The sequence below is a fragment of the Lontra canadensis genome, unplaced genomic scaffold (assembly GCF_010015895.1).
Source record: "Lontra canadensis isolate GAN:19392208 unplaced genomic scaffold, GSC_riverotter_1.0 scaffold3, whole genome shotgun sequence".
Lineage (NCBI taxonomy): Eukaryota > Metazoa > Chordata > Mammalia > Carnivora > Mustelidae > Lontra > Lontra canadensis.
The window spans coordinates 20,021,956-20,038,329 of NW_022630997.1; the positions used below are offsets into that span (position 1 = coordinate 20,021,956).

Here is a 16,374-nt window from a genome sequence, read left to right on the forward strand (position 1 = left end):
CTTGTATAATGTCCCAAGCACAAGGGAGCTTCTTAAAAAGTTTACAATTACCAAGAGCACTTATCAACAAAAAGAGAGGGGACTCAAGAGATACACTACCGCTTGTCAGTGGAGGGTGGACGTTCTCTCTGGTCTCCCCAGAACAGGACAGACAGCAAGAAAAACCCATTGGAAGGGAACCATTTGCAAGAGCTGCATGAATGATCCCTGCAGGACAGAGAGGGAAGGAGCCAAATGCTGGTTTAGCGTCTGTAGCAAGGTCTGTATTGAGCCCTATGCCCACTGCACCTCACTTCATCCTCACAGGTGGGGATGGTTAGTTCCACTTTATAGAAGAGAAACTAGGAAAGCAGAGAAGTTAGGTTATTTGCCTAAGGTTGAACAGCTGGAACCCCTTTCCTAGACTCTACTCCCCTAGAAACTAGTACTCTGCGGAGCCATACTGGCAGCCAAGGCAACAGGAACATGTGCACTCCTATACACACCTATCGAAATAGTCTCTGAATTGAATGGAAAAAGTTGACTAAAGCCCCACAATCAAAAAAACAGGACCATACGTAAACCCTTGTGTCGCCCAATCGATTCACGCACTATTTTCAATTCTCATAAAGCTAACTGGCAGGGAGCATAAGGACGACCCATGTGGGAACCACGAGCTGATTAGAAAGACTATTCCCGTGGCAAAATGATACCAGGTCATAACACAAACAACAGTCTGCTTTTAAGTGTTGATATTTTGTTCACTGTGGATGTTTTACATTAATTTTGATTTTTAAAAATATTACATTAAAATATTTATCTTGATTACTGGTTGGTTGGTTTTGGTGTCCGCTTAAGTACTGCACCCAAGGAATATTCCTCACTCCCCTCACCTTAATCTGATCGCTGGTAAAACCAGGTCTTGGCCTGAATTACATCAGGGCTCCCTTCCTCACAGCTCACCTTCTCTTCCAAACAGGGCCATCCCTGTTATGGGGTGGATCCCAGATCTTCCATTCCTGCATGATGGAAGTGTCCTGTCTTCTCATCAGTCATACAGATGCATAAAGCTGTAACAATAGAAATGTTTCCATTGTGTGATAAGTGCATGGTCACATGCCTGCAAAAATGTTGGGAGACACCAGATGTTCTCCACCCAGCCTTAGTCACATCTGACCCAGAAGCCACAAGTTCCCAATTCCCACCCTGGTATGCTCGTCTGAGCTGCTGGCATCAGACATCCTAGGCTCTCCAGGCACTGAGATGCCAAGAGTTTGGCCTTCCTATTTCTGAGACCGGGGAACAGGGCATCCCTGTTTAGGACTCCATACACCCCTCTTTTTAGCCAAGCAGTTGGCTGAAAAGGCTTTGCAGCAGTGAGCACCTTCTATTGGAGACGAACATTGCTGACTTCTTTATTCTTTTCGCTATTTCCCTAGGTCTTCAGGAAAAGCAAAGAGAAACTGTTGTTAAAGCCCTTTTAACTACAGCAAAGCACTTGCTGATGTTGTTTTTGTGCAGGACAGAAAGAGGAACTGGAGACCATGGGATGAGGAAGAACAGCTCCCAAATATCCCTTCCATCTTGCAGAAAGGGACCCACAAATCCTTACTTGCTGGGTTTTACTCCTTTCCCCTCAGAACTTTTACAGAGGAGAGATCACACTTAAATGACCATGAAGGTCAGCTCTGGAGTGAAAAAGAAGTCAGGGAGACCTAGCTGCTTATTCCCATGCACCTTCCTGACCATATTTGAACCAGTGAACAAACAACTCACCTTCCAAAGAACTAAACAAGTGTTTATCAAGAACCTGTTGGGGGCACCTGGGCAGTTCAGTCGTTAAGCACCTGACTATTGATTTCCGCTCAGGTCATGATTTCAGGGTCATGGGATGGAGCCCAGCATTGGGCTCTGTGCTCAGCGGACGGTCTGCTTGAGATTCTCTCTCTCCCCCTCTACTTCTGTCCACTACGCCCCCCAAATAAATAAATAAACCTTAACAAACAAACAAGCAAAAACAGTGGACACTCCATCCACTCCCAAACCCTCTAATACAAGTTCCAAGCTGTGGGCAAAGTGACCTTCTAAAAACACAAGTTTTTCATGAGGATGAAATGAGCTACCATTTGCAATTGGCATTACTGGCACATGGTAAATGCTATGAAATATCTGTTAAACAGTATATATAATGTCATTCCCCTCAGAGAGTCAAATGGAAACTTTTTCACTGTCCGCCTCTGCCTTCTGCTCTCTCACCACTCTGCCCCTTCCTAGCCTCACTCCAAGTCTCATATCAAGTCCTCCTGAGTCGAGCTACCTCCTAGACTTTGCACATGCCATTCTCTCTTCCTTAAACACCTTCCCAGACCCACTTCTCTTCATTTGACCAACTTCAACTTCTCCTTCCTATCTTAACTTAAATGTTACTTCTTCTACCTCCCAGGACCTCCTACAGGGAGTTGAGTTTCCTCCGTTTGGCCCTTTTATTTTGTTTTATTTTTTTCTTTTAAAAGATTTTTTTTCAAATCTATTTGACAGAGACGCAGTGAGAGAGGGAACACAAACAAGCAGGGCGAGTGGAAGAGCGAGAAGTAGGCTTTCCGCTGAATAGGGAGCCCCATGCGGGCCTCCATCCCAGGATATTGGGATCATGACCTGAGCCGAAGGCAGACGCTTAGTGACTGAGCCACCCAGGCGCCCCAGACCCTTTTATAATGTTTATCACAACTGTAATCACCACTAAATGTTTTAAGCTTTTTAAAGTCTGCCTTCCTTACTAGGCTGTAAATTCCCCCAGGGCACAAGCTTATAGACGTCTCCTATTCACTACTTCTTAAGAAACTTGGACAGGGTGGGCCCTAATGGACCATTGTCCAATGAATTATAAAACTTTCCTAATACTGCTTATTTAGATAACTGGCTCAAGGTTGCACAGCTGATTTAAGATTTGAACCCACGGCATTCTAGCTTTGAAGCCCAAAAATCTCGCCATCCCTTCCTTTCCCTCAAAGCTGGAGCCAGAAGATAAGTGGTCCGTCTGGGTGGTGAATTTAAGGAACTGCGGATCTATTTGCAGAGGGCCACAAGCTGCAGGGAGCACGCCGCGGTGCGCGCTGGCCTACGGCCCAGGAAAGGGGGCACGCGTCACGTGTACCCTGCAGGGCCTGCCGCCGCCGCACCCCGAGGCTGGAATGCGGCCCCGCCCCGCTCCCGCGCCAGCAAAACCGCGCTCTCCCGGGGCACTGACGTCAATGAAGGGGACGCCTTCGGCCGCCGCGCTAGGGCGGCGGAGGGCGGAGGGCGGAGGGAAGGGGCCCCGGCGGACACGCCCCTCGCCGCTGCTCCGCGGCTGATTGGGCCCGCGGAATCTTCGCACTCAGGTTTCGAGGCCGGCGAAGGGAAGGGGGCGGAGCCTGGACACGCCCCTCTCTCCTCTGTTGCTGATGATTGGCCCACAGAGTCTCCACGTTCGATTTTGGAAGGCTCCCTCCGAAGCTCTCACCAAGGCTCGGCGGTGGATTGGCTCTTCCCCGCCTGGGGAACGCTTTCTCCCGGGAGTCGCGGCTGTGACCTAGGTGGCCCGCCTTGGGCGGCCAGGTACGTAGATCCGAGGGCTGGCTCGCGCTGCGGTGGGAGCGGGCGGCGGGCCATCAGAACCCGGGTGGCAGCGGCTACCCGAACCCGCAGGTCCACTTAGGGCCCGGCGTTGTGCGAAGCGGCCACGTCTGAGCCCCGGGGGCTGACCTGGGCCAGGATACCCCGTCCCAAGCTCTCGTCCTGTGGGTGAACGCCGCCAGGTCCCTGTGAGCCCCTTCGCAGCAGGAAGCGTAGAGCTACGCCCGCCCTTTCGAAAGGCCGTGAAGGGGTTGGAGTGCGCACATCTTAGCCTGCCCCATCCCGATTTGAGGTCTGTCGGCGCTGCCCTTCAGCGTGGTGAGTAATCGCTCTGACTCCTCACGGGGCCGTGGAGCGCTGAGGGCGCCGAGGCTGGCTTGGGAGACCTGACTTTCGATCCCTGCGCCTTCCGAAACCCGCAGAAGCAGATAGCAGGCTCGGAAAGGTTTCAGAGCCTCCTGGGTCGTGCCTTCCCCTGAAGACCTCGTCAGCCATCTGGCAGAACAAAAATAACAGTGGTTGAGGGGCTGGGCGCTGGGGTCATACTACCTGGGTATATTCAGCCTCACCACCTACCTCCTGTTTGACTTTGGGCAAGTTACTTAACCTTTCTGAGCTCAACTTTCTCATCTGTAAAATGGGTATAACCTATAACCATAGCGCCGCCTCATGGGGTGAGGATTAAAAAGATCACCTATTTGAAAGCGATGTTCTGTGCTTGACAGGGAGCAAGCTGCCTCAGTGGCAGCTGTGATTTTAAAGTGCACAGATGAATCCATCTCCCTTACCCTCATTTCCCAAGAGTAAAGATTCGTTTTGAGGGAGTTTCATGAAAATGACAATGATTCTATAGGGCCTGGTTGTTAAACAGCCTTTCCCTTACATCACTCATTCATGATGCAGTGTACTGGGATGGATGCTTTCACATACTTTTATCTCCCTTATTCCCTTATAGGTTATTTATTCTCACTTTTCTGATGATGAGCAAAATGAGGCAGGGGGAAACAGGCTTGTCAATGTCACCCGGTTTTCAGAAGCACAGCCAGAACTCAGGGTTCTTGAACTCTTGAAAAGAGTTATTCCTTCATCTAGAGTTTATTTTCCAGTCGTATCTGAGTATGGGTCTAGGGGTAGGGCCCAGTTCCTTTCTCCGCTTCCACATCAGGTTTGGAGACCTACGTGTATGCAGTTGTCTCAGTCACTGCTGGAGGAGGCTAGGCCCTGAGGCCTGGGGGGCTCACATGGCCATGTGGACTGGGCCTCCCAGTGGAGGAGCCACAGATTTTGGCTGCTGTCCAGTGGCGGGGGAGCAGGCCAGGGCCACAGCGTTGATTTGGGCCTTAGGCCAGAGCCTCCAGTTCTTTATCCAGGAGGCCCTTTGCCTCCAATTACAGACTATTACCATCAGCAGGGTTATCTGAAGGAGGGGAGCTGAGTGGGGAAGCAGTTGCTGCCCAGCTCATGCAAGTGTGTTCTGCCTCTCGTGGTTACCTGAGCCTCCCTGAGACCACGATCGTAATAGCTGTCTAAACTGAGCTTCACATACTACAAAGGATGCTCAATTGTGTACCCTATTTATGTATTACAAATTCATTGTCTGGTGAGTCACTTTTTAAATATACTTCTTCGTTAGAGCTCTCGCGTTCATTTATTGCCTATTTCAAAACAAGTTGAACTTTGTCATTTTCCACATTTGGTATTTACTTTGTGGGTTCACTTTTAAGCTAGTTTATGTCAAACTGAAGTATTTTGCAGTGAGTTTTTACTCATTTGCTCACAGACCCGTGTTTATATTCTTTGCTGTCAGCTCTGGAATGAAAGATCCATTTGTAATCTTTTAATATCCTTGCGGTGGCATTTTCCAGTTTAAAAAAAGTACCATTGTCCAAGTATACACTGATTTTCCTAGATTCAGGTCTTGTCCAAGAAAATAGGGGGGAAAGAACACATTGAATAAGATAAGAGAGGTTTCTTCTGGGGTGCCTGGCTGCCTCAGTCGGTGGAGCATGCCACTCTTGATCTCGGTCTATAAATTCAAGCTCCATATTAAGTGTAGAGATTACTTAAAAAATAAAACCTTTAAAAAAACCCAGTTTCTTCTGATAATACAAGTGTTCTGACTCGTTTTCCGGAAGTTTGTATCTAATCTTATGGAAACTCCACTGATTTTCATTCTCAGTCTGACTGCTGGCTCAAGCCCAGGGTGGCAGGCAGAGCTAAGAGTGAGGATCCTTGAAATCTGGAGGTCCCAGGGTGCATGAAGGGTATGTTTGAAGCTGGAGGCTTAGACTCCCCCACAAATTTTGTTGGTGTGTTTGTAATTCACTATAACTCGGACTCTAGAGGCTGGAGGTCGGGCCGTGTAGGGCCTTGTAGCCACACACAGGTGGCTAGGAATATCTGGGAAGTCAGGCTCCAAGCCATCCCTGAGACAGCACTGCTACTTAAGCTGGTTACCATTCTCTCTGAGGGGAGGGTGAGATTGCCCGAATCTGAGAGAAACGATACCACCTCTTCTCCCACCACCCAGACCAGCCTAGGAGTGTGTCCCAGGCTTGGTCGTAGCCAGCCTAGGTCCCTGGGGTGCCTTAGAGCGGTGAGTTCTCTGTCTTCTCCCAGACCTTAACCCCACATCCCACCAGCAAAACAGTGTCTTTTCTCCAGGGAAGATTGAGGAGGGCAGAAAAGAGGAACTACTGGTTGGGGAATTTCCTGGCACCTAATTAGCCAGGCCTGTCCACACATGCTGCGTCTAGGCCTTGGCAGCCAGGCAGACCCAGTCACCGCTTCCGTACAGACCTAGCCTCATCACAGAATCCCTAACACCACACATGTCCTTGGAGACCAGAGGCATCAACCTGTTCTTACAGATGTAAGGGGGAAACTGAGGCCCACAGAGGCGAAGTGCCGGAGGGCCCCCCCAGCCAGCAAGTGGCAGGATTAGGGCTCTGACTCAGAAGCCAGCACTGTGTGCCCTGGGCTTCGTTGCAGTTCCAGATCTGTTTTGTGGAAGCTGGGGATTTTCCTCTTCAGACTGCCACAGGTTCAAGGCTAGAACAGCAGGCCACACAGTAAACAGCTCTGACGCTAATGAAAAGATTAAAATAAATTCTACAGCCCCACCCTTGCCTTATGTGTGGGCTGGCCATGGTTCTTCCTTTTCCACCGGCAGGTTTCCCACTTGGTGACTTCGATGAGAATAGTGAAATATCCCTCACAGAGATGACAAGCCAGCAGCATGCTTGGAGCTTGGTTGTGAAGGCAGCTGAGGTTTTCAGACACATCTGCAGCCCTTCACACCAGGTCCTGGCCTTGGCTGAGCCCCTGGCATTGAATCTGTCTCAGCTTCCTGTGCTCCTCTGAGCTGGGAGGAGGGTAATGGTGCCCGATTCCTGGAATTACGTTGAGGATGAACCATCATGCATATTGTCGTGTCGCCTGACGCAGAGTAGATGACCCAGAGTCAGCTTTTTTTATCAGCCTGAAAGTGTTCCCTGGTGACTGTTGTTTTCTGGTCACAGTACATTTTAATCATACAGCTCAGGAGAGTTCATTACCACACATACTAGGTTTTTAATTGGATTCTGTAATAGTGCCTATGGAGAGGTAGATTTTAAAATTCCCATTTCCAGATAAAAGCACAATTTTTATGGAGTTCATTCATCTGAAAGTTTTCTGCAGGTTTATTTTAGTTACTGAACTCTTTGAAGAGTGGGGTTCTTGGGGCACCTCGTGGCTATGTCGTTAAGCATCTGCCTTCGGCTCAGGTCATGATCTCGGGGTCCTGGGATTGGGCCTCACATCAGGCCCCTTGCTCAGTGGAGAGCCTGCTTCTTCTCCCATTCCCCCTGCTGTGTTCCCTCTCTCACTGCGTCTCTGTCAGATAAATAAAATCTTTAAAAAAAATGAAATGAAATCCCTATTTAAAAAAAAGAGTGGGGTTTGTTTAAGATTTTATTTATTTATTTGACAGACAGAGATCACAAGTAGGCAGAGAGGCAGGCAGAGAGAGAGGAGGAAGCAGGCTCCCTACCGAGCAGAGAGCCCAATGTGGGGCTCGATCCCAGAACCCTGAGATCATGACCTGATCCGAAGGCAGAGGCTTAACCGACTGAGCCACCCAGGCGCCCCAAGAGTGGGGTTCTTATGAGAGGAGGCCTAGACACTGGGACAGGGTGAGTGTGGAAATTACTGGAATAAGGAGAGTTGCTATTGAGGTGAGGAGCAAGGGCCAGTTACATTTGAGGAGTCTGAACGCAATGGAGAGAGGTCTCAAACTCTCAGAACAAAGGCAGGTGAGAGTAAGGGCAGAGAAGCTGGGAATGCTTTATAGGATTTCCTTTCTGTTTGTTACAGTGAGCATGGACATTTTGTATTGAAATGTATTGATTTTTATTCCCTTTTTAGGCTAGTTCCTGGGTGACAGGTGTCTCCGTAGCTCTCTGGAATGAGGTGAGGTCTGGTGTAACTACCTGACCTTTGCCATTAGGCCTGGGGCTGAGGGGTGGAGGGAGCACAGGCAAGTCCTCTGCTGGTTCAGGCCCAAACAGCGGAAAAGGGACCCTATCATAACCTGACCCAAGTACAAAAGTCAAGGCCAAAAGGGTCATGGGGGTGGGGGTTATGAATCTGCATTTATTTGGCTCTTACCCTGTACCTGATACCACACTAGGCACGCTCAGCCCATAGAGCAATCCTGAGAAGTGGTTATGAGCCCGTTTACAGCTGAGCAAAGAGGCTCAGAGAGGTTGAATAACTTGCCTAGGGTCACCGCTAGGAAGGTGGCAGAGCTGGGATGAGTCCAGTTCTGTGTAATACCGAGGCCCTTGGTCTTGTCTCTAGTCTGCTTCCCAATCTCATAGCGTTTTCAGGCTGTACTGGAGACAAGGGTGGGGTGAGTGAGCCCCCTTTTATTATTATTTATTATTCAAATTGAACTCTCTAGAACTGAGGATGATCATTTAATTGAAATTTCATTTCCTATGAGGGGGCACTGACATGAGCCTTCCTTTTATCGAACTTTTTTTTTCCAGCCTCTGCCCACGGTTGCGTATTCTAACCCTGGAGCCGTCTCTTCGCCCCTGCGTTCCTCGCCATGGCTCTTTGGACTGAGCTAGATCTCCTTGTCTATTTCATACTGTGTTTGCTAAACTATTTGAACTTGGGCTCTCTCCAGGGTCTTGAAAATAGGTGGGATGACTGTTCTCCATGTTATAAATGGGAAAGCAGAATATTAGAACCTTGAGCACTGTTCTTACCACTGTCTTCCCTCAGTCCTCGCTGCAACTCTGTGAAGCAGAATTGGTGTGGGAACCAGCTGAGCCAGGCAGTGGTGGAGGTGGCTGGAAGTGGGATTCCAGTGTGGTCAACCCAACCCCATAACCCTCCTCTTCTGTGCTACAGAACCTGGGCCTTCGCATAGAGGGCTGCTGTGCACACGTGTCAAGGAGGTCACATGACTACAACTCCTAGAGCCATGCCCGGTACCTCTAAGTGCTGGACACCGCGCGGTGGCTACTCCCAGCACCATCCTTAGGACCTAGGTGTCCTGGGGTCGGCCTGGGCTTACAGCCAGACAGACCTGGGCTCTGCTCCCGGCTCTGCACTTATGCAAGGCTTTGTGGCTGCAAAGGATCATTTCAGCTGAGTTGCATTTCTTCATCTGTACGGTGCGGATAAACCATTCTGACGTCACAGGCTGCTGGGACTCCTCAGTGAGATAGTACGTGCATTGCACACATAAGCACTTTGTAATAGTTTGACTGTCATTAGTAATATTATTTCCCTCAGGTGCCCTGGAAGGTAGAGTGACTTTAAGTCAAGACTTACTGCACGTTAGTTCCTGGAGAATAGAAATGCCAGAAGGCTTGCATTCACCAGGACCCCAGGTCTGGGAAGGGCCCCATAAGCTGATGTCTCTCCATGCTTTCCTTCCCCAGAGCACCCAGGATGGGCACCCCGGCCTCTGTGGTGAGCGAGCCGCCCCCGTGGCAGGCCCCGGCTGAGGCCCGGGGCCGCAAGCAGGCATCAGCCAACATTTTCCAGGACGCTGAGCTGCTGCAGATCCAGGGCCTGTTTGAGCGCAGTGGGGACCAGCTGGCCGAGGAGCGGGCACAGATCATCTGGGAGTGTGCAGGAGACCACCGTGTGGCAGAGGCCTTGAGGAGGCTGCGTAGGAAGAGGCCTCCCCGGCCGAAACCCCTGGGCAACTCACTGCACCACTGCAGCCGGCTCAGGTGGGTTCCTGGAATTGGAGGGCGGAGGGAAGGTGAGCGCTAAGGCTGCCCCGTCCACCACCGCCCGGCGCTACTGACTTGGCCTCACTGTGAGTACCGGCCATGGCAGGGGCAAGGTCTATTCCGTGCCCATGATCTCTGTTACTATGGGAGTCATACTGGACCCCGTGAACTTCCACAGGAAGGCAGGCCTGGGTCCTGATTTGCAGTGATTCTCAGACAGGTGGGAGGGACTATCATTTGGGCGGAAGATAATTTGTTTCCTTGTGGTAGAACAGGTAACAATCACAAGTAAGCCTGGTTAAAATCTTGCCTGTGGAATTATAGACTATAGTGTAGGAGGGTTCCATAGAGGTACTGAGGTTGAAAAGTGTTGAGGAACTTTAAATTTTCCCTAGTCATCCGCCTTTGCCTACGTCACTGACAGCCTGGGAACAGCGAGCCCCAGGAGGTCAAGCTGAAACACATGGCCTAGCCAGTCGTTGTGGGTTATGCTCTGGGCTCTAATTCTTCCCGCTGCCTTCTTGGGGCCTCCAGTCAGAGCACTAGACTTGAACATGTCTTCTGAGTCAGCACGTCCAGGGGAAGCAGATTGGGCCCTTCCTCAGATGAACTCCAGCTGACTTGCAATCCCTGTTTAAAACAGTTTGCTAAGGAGGTTACTTGGTTCTTCCAGTCTCCTATCACGGCTGACCACTGATGACTGTCACGAGTGCAGCATGAGGAAGCTGGAGAAATGCCGAGTATCACACACCCTGATAAACCTAGTCCAGCTCTCTTTATGGAAAAGACATCTGAAAGCTTTGCCTGGTCTTTAGCTCTCAGAGGGCCAAAGCCCTGGGATTATTTTACCCCAAACAGTGTGATTTAATAGATCCTCATGACCACAATCTCTTTAATCCCCATTCTGCTCTTCCTATTGACATGGGCCTATCACACACTTGTTCTTGCAGAATCCCCGAGTCCTGCACTCCACTGGCTGACCCACAGAGTGGTACCACAGAGACAGCTTCTGATGATCAGTATGTGAACTCCAGAAGGACAAGTGCTAGGATCCGCCGGAACTGGAAGAAGCCAGGCCCTACCAGCTACCTCCATCAGATCAGACACTGATCCAGGAAAGGAGCTGGCAATGGCAGTATCTTCCCCAGGAATCACAGGGACTTTTGCCAAAGGGCCCAGGAGGTGAAGAAGGAAGAGAGATTTGAGGCAGACACCCCCACAGGGGTAAATGAAAGACCACAGCCGATTCAGAAGAGGACTGGAAATGTCCCCTGAGCTCTAGGTTATGTGGGACCCATTCCTCACCAGAATGAGAAACAGTGCCTCAGCTCTTCCCATCTTACAGTATACCTGGGCTGCATGATTAGTTCCCTGAGGGTCACGTGATGGGCTCTCGGACTGAGCATCTCACCACTCCTGCTACTAACCCTCCTGCTCCTCCTGTAACCCATGGTCCAGCAGCCGGCCCACACCCCGCCCCTGTCTGGCTGGCACAAGGAAACCGTGGTTTAAGTGGCAAAATAAAAACATTCATATCAACAGCAGTTTGTCACAAAAAGAGGATCCCCACATGGACACTCTTGAGCCATGGGATGAAAGGTGGTGCTTACTGCGGGGAAGGGGTGTTCCCAGGAAGGAGGAAACAGGACAGGCCTCCTTTTCCCTGTGAGCTCCCCCAATCCCCTGTGCCAGAGCCTTCTCTTCCAGAAGCTATCTGGTTGGGAGATGGCAACATTTCTCTAAGGCAGTCCTGATCCACAGGAGAGAGGTGGCTCCTGGACTCCTGCCAGGTCTAGAAGGGGAAGGGCTATTCCAGTAGGCCTTGCATAGTGAGCAGTAAGTCTGCAGTCAATGTGCTGGCTGCCAGCCCTTCAGCGGGTTTCTTTACCCCCATGGGCCAACCAGCCGTACTGAGGTGGGACAACAGCTGGACCAATCATTCTTGAGCCTCCGGCATTATCTGAGGTTTCCTGGCCTAAAAACCTTTAAGGTGAGGATTTTGATCACTCTGCCAGCTTTGCCTCAATAGCATATTATGTGCTTATCAGCATTCAGCTCTGCTCCAAGTGATCCTATCTGTCCCATTACCCATCACTTAAAGGACTCAGGGTTCAAAGTACTTCAAGCAGGCTACGAAGTGCACAGAGAACAGGGCTGCCCTCTTGTGGCCCAGAAGAGAAGCCGAGTCCACATCTCCTCACCCCAAACCCTTAGAGCTAGATGATTTTGTTACTCAGAATTTTTCCAGCTTTTAGGAAGTAGTCAGTGCAAATAGTGCCTAATCCCTAGTAGGGAAATAACTCGTAACGAAACATTAATATTTCTGCAACAAATATACACACACTAAGAGAAAAATATGGTTACAAATAGCTTCAATTCATACCAGTGTAGGTTCAGGTCATGTTTTGGTGTCGAATGAGTTAATGAAAATATTAAGCACTGGGACTTCGGAAATGAGGACCTGTATAACTCAGGAGCCATTATCTCAGCAACTCCATGGAAACACATTGTCCTTAAAATTGCATTCTACCTTGTCTTCCTTTTACCCAAGATCACTAGACAAAAAAGGTCAGAATTGGACTTGTTATTCATACATTTGCATTGATTTAAATACATTACATACAAGTTCTACAGTGCGTTGGAAGAACAACACAGGCAGCAGCACTCTCCCAGCCCAGCCTCACCTCCCTGACAGGGGGACAGGGCCTGGGGCTGGCAGAGGGCTGGGCTGTCCCATGAGTGCCACCCAGAAGCCTCCCCTGGCACTCTGCGCCCCCAGCTCTCCCCAAGTCCACATTCAAGGCAACCTGAGTACAGACTTCAAGGAGAAAGGAGACATGCTGAGAAAGGATACCCCACATTCTTGCCTGCCAAGACTGGGATCAGCCCCCTCATACGTTGGACCCAATTTCCTTCTCAACACAGAGCTGGTCTAGATGAGGGTGATGTGCAGATCTACTTGGCTGGGGGAAGCAACCAGCTTCCTCTAAGACTGCCTGGACTCTCTCACAGCCCAGGTGGGAAGCTTTACCAACAGGTCTGTATAGAGAGGTCTTTGGAGAGCTAAACACACCTGGGTCCCCTCTGGCCTCCGGAAGCCCTGCTGCTCCTGTAATCTGGGCTCAGGCACTGTCGCCACCACGGTCCCCAAGGCCAGATTCCAGGTCGGCCGAATGAGATTGTCAGGGCTAAGAGCTATGTCTTTGTCCACAGGGCATGCATAGCCAGCTCCCAGAAACTTCCTGACAGCTGGAGGGAACCCCACCAGAAACTGGCTCCTGGGGGCTGGGAGGCAAAGGGACCGGCTTGGCCCAGCTGACAAGAGGACTGCACATTTCTGCTCTGCCTCCTGGGCAGCGGGAGCTGGGCAAGCAGAGGGCACAGAGCCATAGTCCTCGCTCCCTTTCTTTGGTTGTTTTTCAAACCGTCAAGATAGTTTCTTTCCAAGGCTGATTGACCAATCGCAGGGTGCCAGAATCTTGAAGTGTCCAGTAGCGCAGAACTGCCCCTTAGCCACAGATGGCACCCTCTTCACTCCCTCCGGAGGCCATTCTTTGCTTTGGTGTGGAAAGGGCTTGGACATCTGGCAAGGGGGCCAGCTGAGGGAGGAGACATGGAAGGATGAAGATGCACACCGAGCTGGGCAGGCGCTGGGGGGCAGTCTGAAGGCCCTTCTCCTCTGGGCCCTGCCCTTCCCAAGAAAACGAGGAAACACTGGCCAGTAACAAGAAGTCAGGAGCAAAGGGAAGCTGCCCACTAGGAAGAGAATGAGTCCCGTTACTCCCACCAGGCAGCAGTGGTAGCATAAAAAGAAGTCCAGGGACCCAATATCCTGTCCTCTTATGAGCTGAGATGCAACTCACTGAGACCCAGAACTGAACCCCTAAGTCAAAAGTGTTGAGGAAAAAAAGTATCTAACAACAGAACAAATTAGAGGACTTGGGGGAGTTTATCACCCCAACTCAGAAAGCAAGGCTGGGATAAGTTTACTTACAGGCCAATTACAGCTCCCAGCATGCACTTAGGCCAAGTGGATCGCTTCTGCATGCTGGGAGGGCCACCTCTTTCCTCTTGCCTTTGCCTGAATGGCGGGTAAACTGCAAGCCTGGACTAGGAAGGGCAGAGAGCAGAGCCGATCTCTATGATCATATGCAGAACCACTGAGAGTTCTGGAGCAAAAGTGTCCTGGCCAGGAGAACTGGGTTGGGAGGCTTTTAGTCAGCCTATTGCACTGGTGGGAGAAGGGGAAGAAAACCTGGCAAAAAAAAACAAAGGAAAGGTGTGGCTTCTGTCTGTCCCAACTGGTGAGTCACCCAGTGGCTCTCTGAATCACCCAGCCGGTGTGGTCCATGTGAGGCACCTGAGTGTCTGGGTCCATGCAAATTTAGGCCTGGATTACAGGTTTCTGACCTGAGAGGATCTGGGATTCTGCCTGGGTTTTGCTACTAATATTTAAATTCGTATTTGTGTGTTCATTTTCTGATGCAGAATATAATGAGAATTGCCACAGAGCAGGGTGTCAGGGAGGGAAGGGAATTTCCCAGCTTGCCCCCAAGGGATGCTGGGAGATGCTCCTTCCGGGGCGTCTGGACTACTCACTCGCATGGAGGCTCCAGCCCTCCCTAGCAATCAGAAGGGCCCAACAGCACACACTGTCCCTCCGATTGTGCTTCTCCCTGTGCTTGGGAAAGCCCTGAGGGGCTGGCGAGCAGAGAAGAAGGGTTCTTAAGGGCACTGCTCTCCACCAGCATCTCTGGATTTTCCTGCAACCCACTCCCCAGGCTTCCTCCTAGCCCAAGTCTCAAACATGTCTTTGTCTGCCTCTTGGGCTACCACCATGAAAAGAAGGGCTTCCGACTCTGAAAGCTCTGTGTGTAGGACTCGCTAGAAGACCGCTGGTGGGAACGGGCCGTCTCGACAATCACGGGTGGCATCTGGACAAGGTGCAGGGGACTCTTGTTGTCTTTCAGGGCCTGGGTCAGATTTAGGATCTGCAGCAGGAAAAATAAGATCAGTGAGAGAAAGACCAAGGCATCCTGGTCTGCCTCTGAAGGGTGACCTGCTGATAGAGTGCTCCCATAAATCAATACAAAACTAAACACATTAATGGAAAATTATACAAATAGGGTGTTTCCAAAAATAGAATATAAGGGGCAAAATATAGAAAATGGAAATCTCTCTGGTCATTTAAAAAATGCAAATTAAAATCAAAACCTCCCACTTTTTGCCATTCTTATTAGTAAGGATACAGAAGAAGAAGAAGACGAGGCCTCAGATTTGAGGAGAGTTCAGAGCCAGGCTATGGGGCTGGACCCTGGGCCAGTTCTTCAGAAAGGCAAGTGGATGATAAAAGCTTAAAAGTGAACAGGCCCTCTGAGTGTGCAATTCCATTTACAGGAACTAAAGCAGCAATCATAGATATGCACAGTTTCAACGAATAGAGTGCAGTATTGTTTGTAACAGTAAAAATGGTATAAACGCCCAAGAGTATGGGATCAGTTAACGATCTCAGGGATAAGAAACAGCAATTAAAAGATCTATTTTATTGGCATGGAAAGCTGATCCTGATGTCAACAGACAGAAAAGGAAGGAGACAGGAGCCAGTATTATAATGTGACTCTACTTTCATTTTCTGAAATTCTATCTTCCAATCTACCTATCTGCAGAGAAGAAAAATTCTGCAAGTTGGCAGTGATTATCTCTGGGTCAAGAAATTATAGGTGATTTTTATTTGTTCATTGTTGTTTATCCTACATTCTCTGATTTTCCTATAAAGACTATGTATTTTGAAAAAAGCCAGCATTTCACTTGGCTTCTCTCTCAAATGCTGTCTCTTTATCAGTTTTTTAAACTTAAGGAAAAGTTAAAAGATAGTATAGAGAGTTCCTGTACACAATTTACTCAGTTTCCCCTAATTTTAAATTTTCACATAACTACAGTCCATTTACCAAAACTAAGAGATTAACACTTGAAACATTACTATTAACCAAACTTCAGACTTAACTCAGATTTCATTAGATTTTCCAGGACTGTTCTTTTTCTATTTCAGGATCTCATTCAGGAAACCACATTGCATTTAGCTCTTTACCAACTTTTGTCCATATTTTACAGATATTTAAGAAATGTGTTCATGGCAGGGGTGCTTGGGTGGTTCAGTTGGTTAAGTGTCTACCTGGGCTCAGGTCATGACCGCAGGATCCTGGGATTGAGTCCCGCATTGGGCTGCCTGCTCTAGCAGGGTGTCTGCTTCTCCCTCTCCCCAACTTGTGCTCTCTCACTCTCAAATAAATAAATAAATAAAATCTTTAAAAAATATATGTATATATTTTCACAGGAATGTTTGTCAAAATGAGAATCACCACCATTTATCTTCTCTGATAGGACAGTACAAAAATCGTAGTTATCCTATGATAGCCTATACTCTTGCTTGCTTTTTAAAAGTTCCCTCCTTCCTTTCTTTCTTTCAAGATTTTATTTTTAAATAATCTCTACACCCAACATGAGGCTCAAACTCACAACCCCAAGATCAAGAGTCACATGC

The 16,374-nt window shown here is 49.3% G+C and overlaps 2 protein-coding genes across 3 annotated transcripts in view; one reads left to right on the plus strand and one right to left on the minus strand.

The window, feature by feature from the left end:
• The first annotated feature begins 3,413 nt into the window (after positions 1-3,413).
• On the plus strand, positions 3,414-11,374 carry AVPI1 (arginine vasopressin induced 1). Of its 2 annotated transcripts, none has more exons than XM_032883051.1 (3): positions 3,414-3,576; positions 9,534-9,830; positions 10,784-11,374. In XM_032883051.1, exons 2-3 carry the CDS (start codon positions 9,544-9,546, stop codon positions 10,941-10,943), a joined length of 447 nt encoding a protein of 148 aa, XP_032738942.1. In that variant the 5' UTR covers positions 3,414-3,576; positions 9,534-9,543; the 3' UTR covers positions 10,944-11,374. The 2 variants fall into 2 exon arrangements, with proteins under 2 accessions (XP_032738942.1, XP_032738933.1); XM_032883042.1 differs by lacking the exon at positions 3,414-3,576 and adding an exon at positions 3,727-3,912.
• Positions 11,375-14,189: 2,815 nt separating this feature from the next.
• The window catches only part of PI4K2A (phosphatidylinositol 4-kinase type 2 alpha), a 30,000-nt gene continuing 27,815 nt past the window's right edge, over positions 14,190-16,374 (minus strand). Inside the window, exon 9 of the mRNA XM_032882948.1 lies at positions 14,190-14,824. Within this exon, the coding sequence (XP_032738839.1) occupies positions 14,663-14,824 (162 nt within the window). The 3' untranslated portion in view covers positions 14,190-14,662. The remainder of the gene's footprint in view (positions 14,825-16,374) is intronic.

Bases quoted from the DNA above. Each gene is read 5' to 3' on its own strand.
- AVPI1 (XM_032883051.1), top strand. From the start codon at position 9,544: ATGGGCACCCCGGCCTCTGTGGTGAGCGAGCCGCCCCCGTGGCAGGCC. The intron at 9,831-10,783 runs GTGGGTTCCTGG...TTGTTCTTGCAG, and splicing joins CACCACTGCAGCCGGCTCAG to AATCCCCGAGTCCTGCACTC.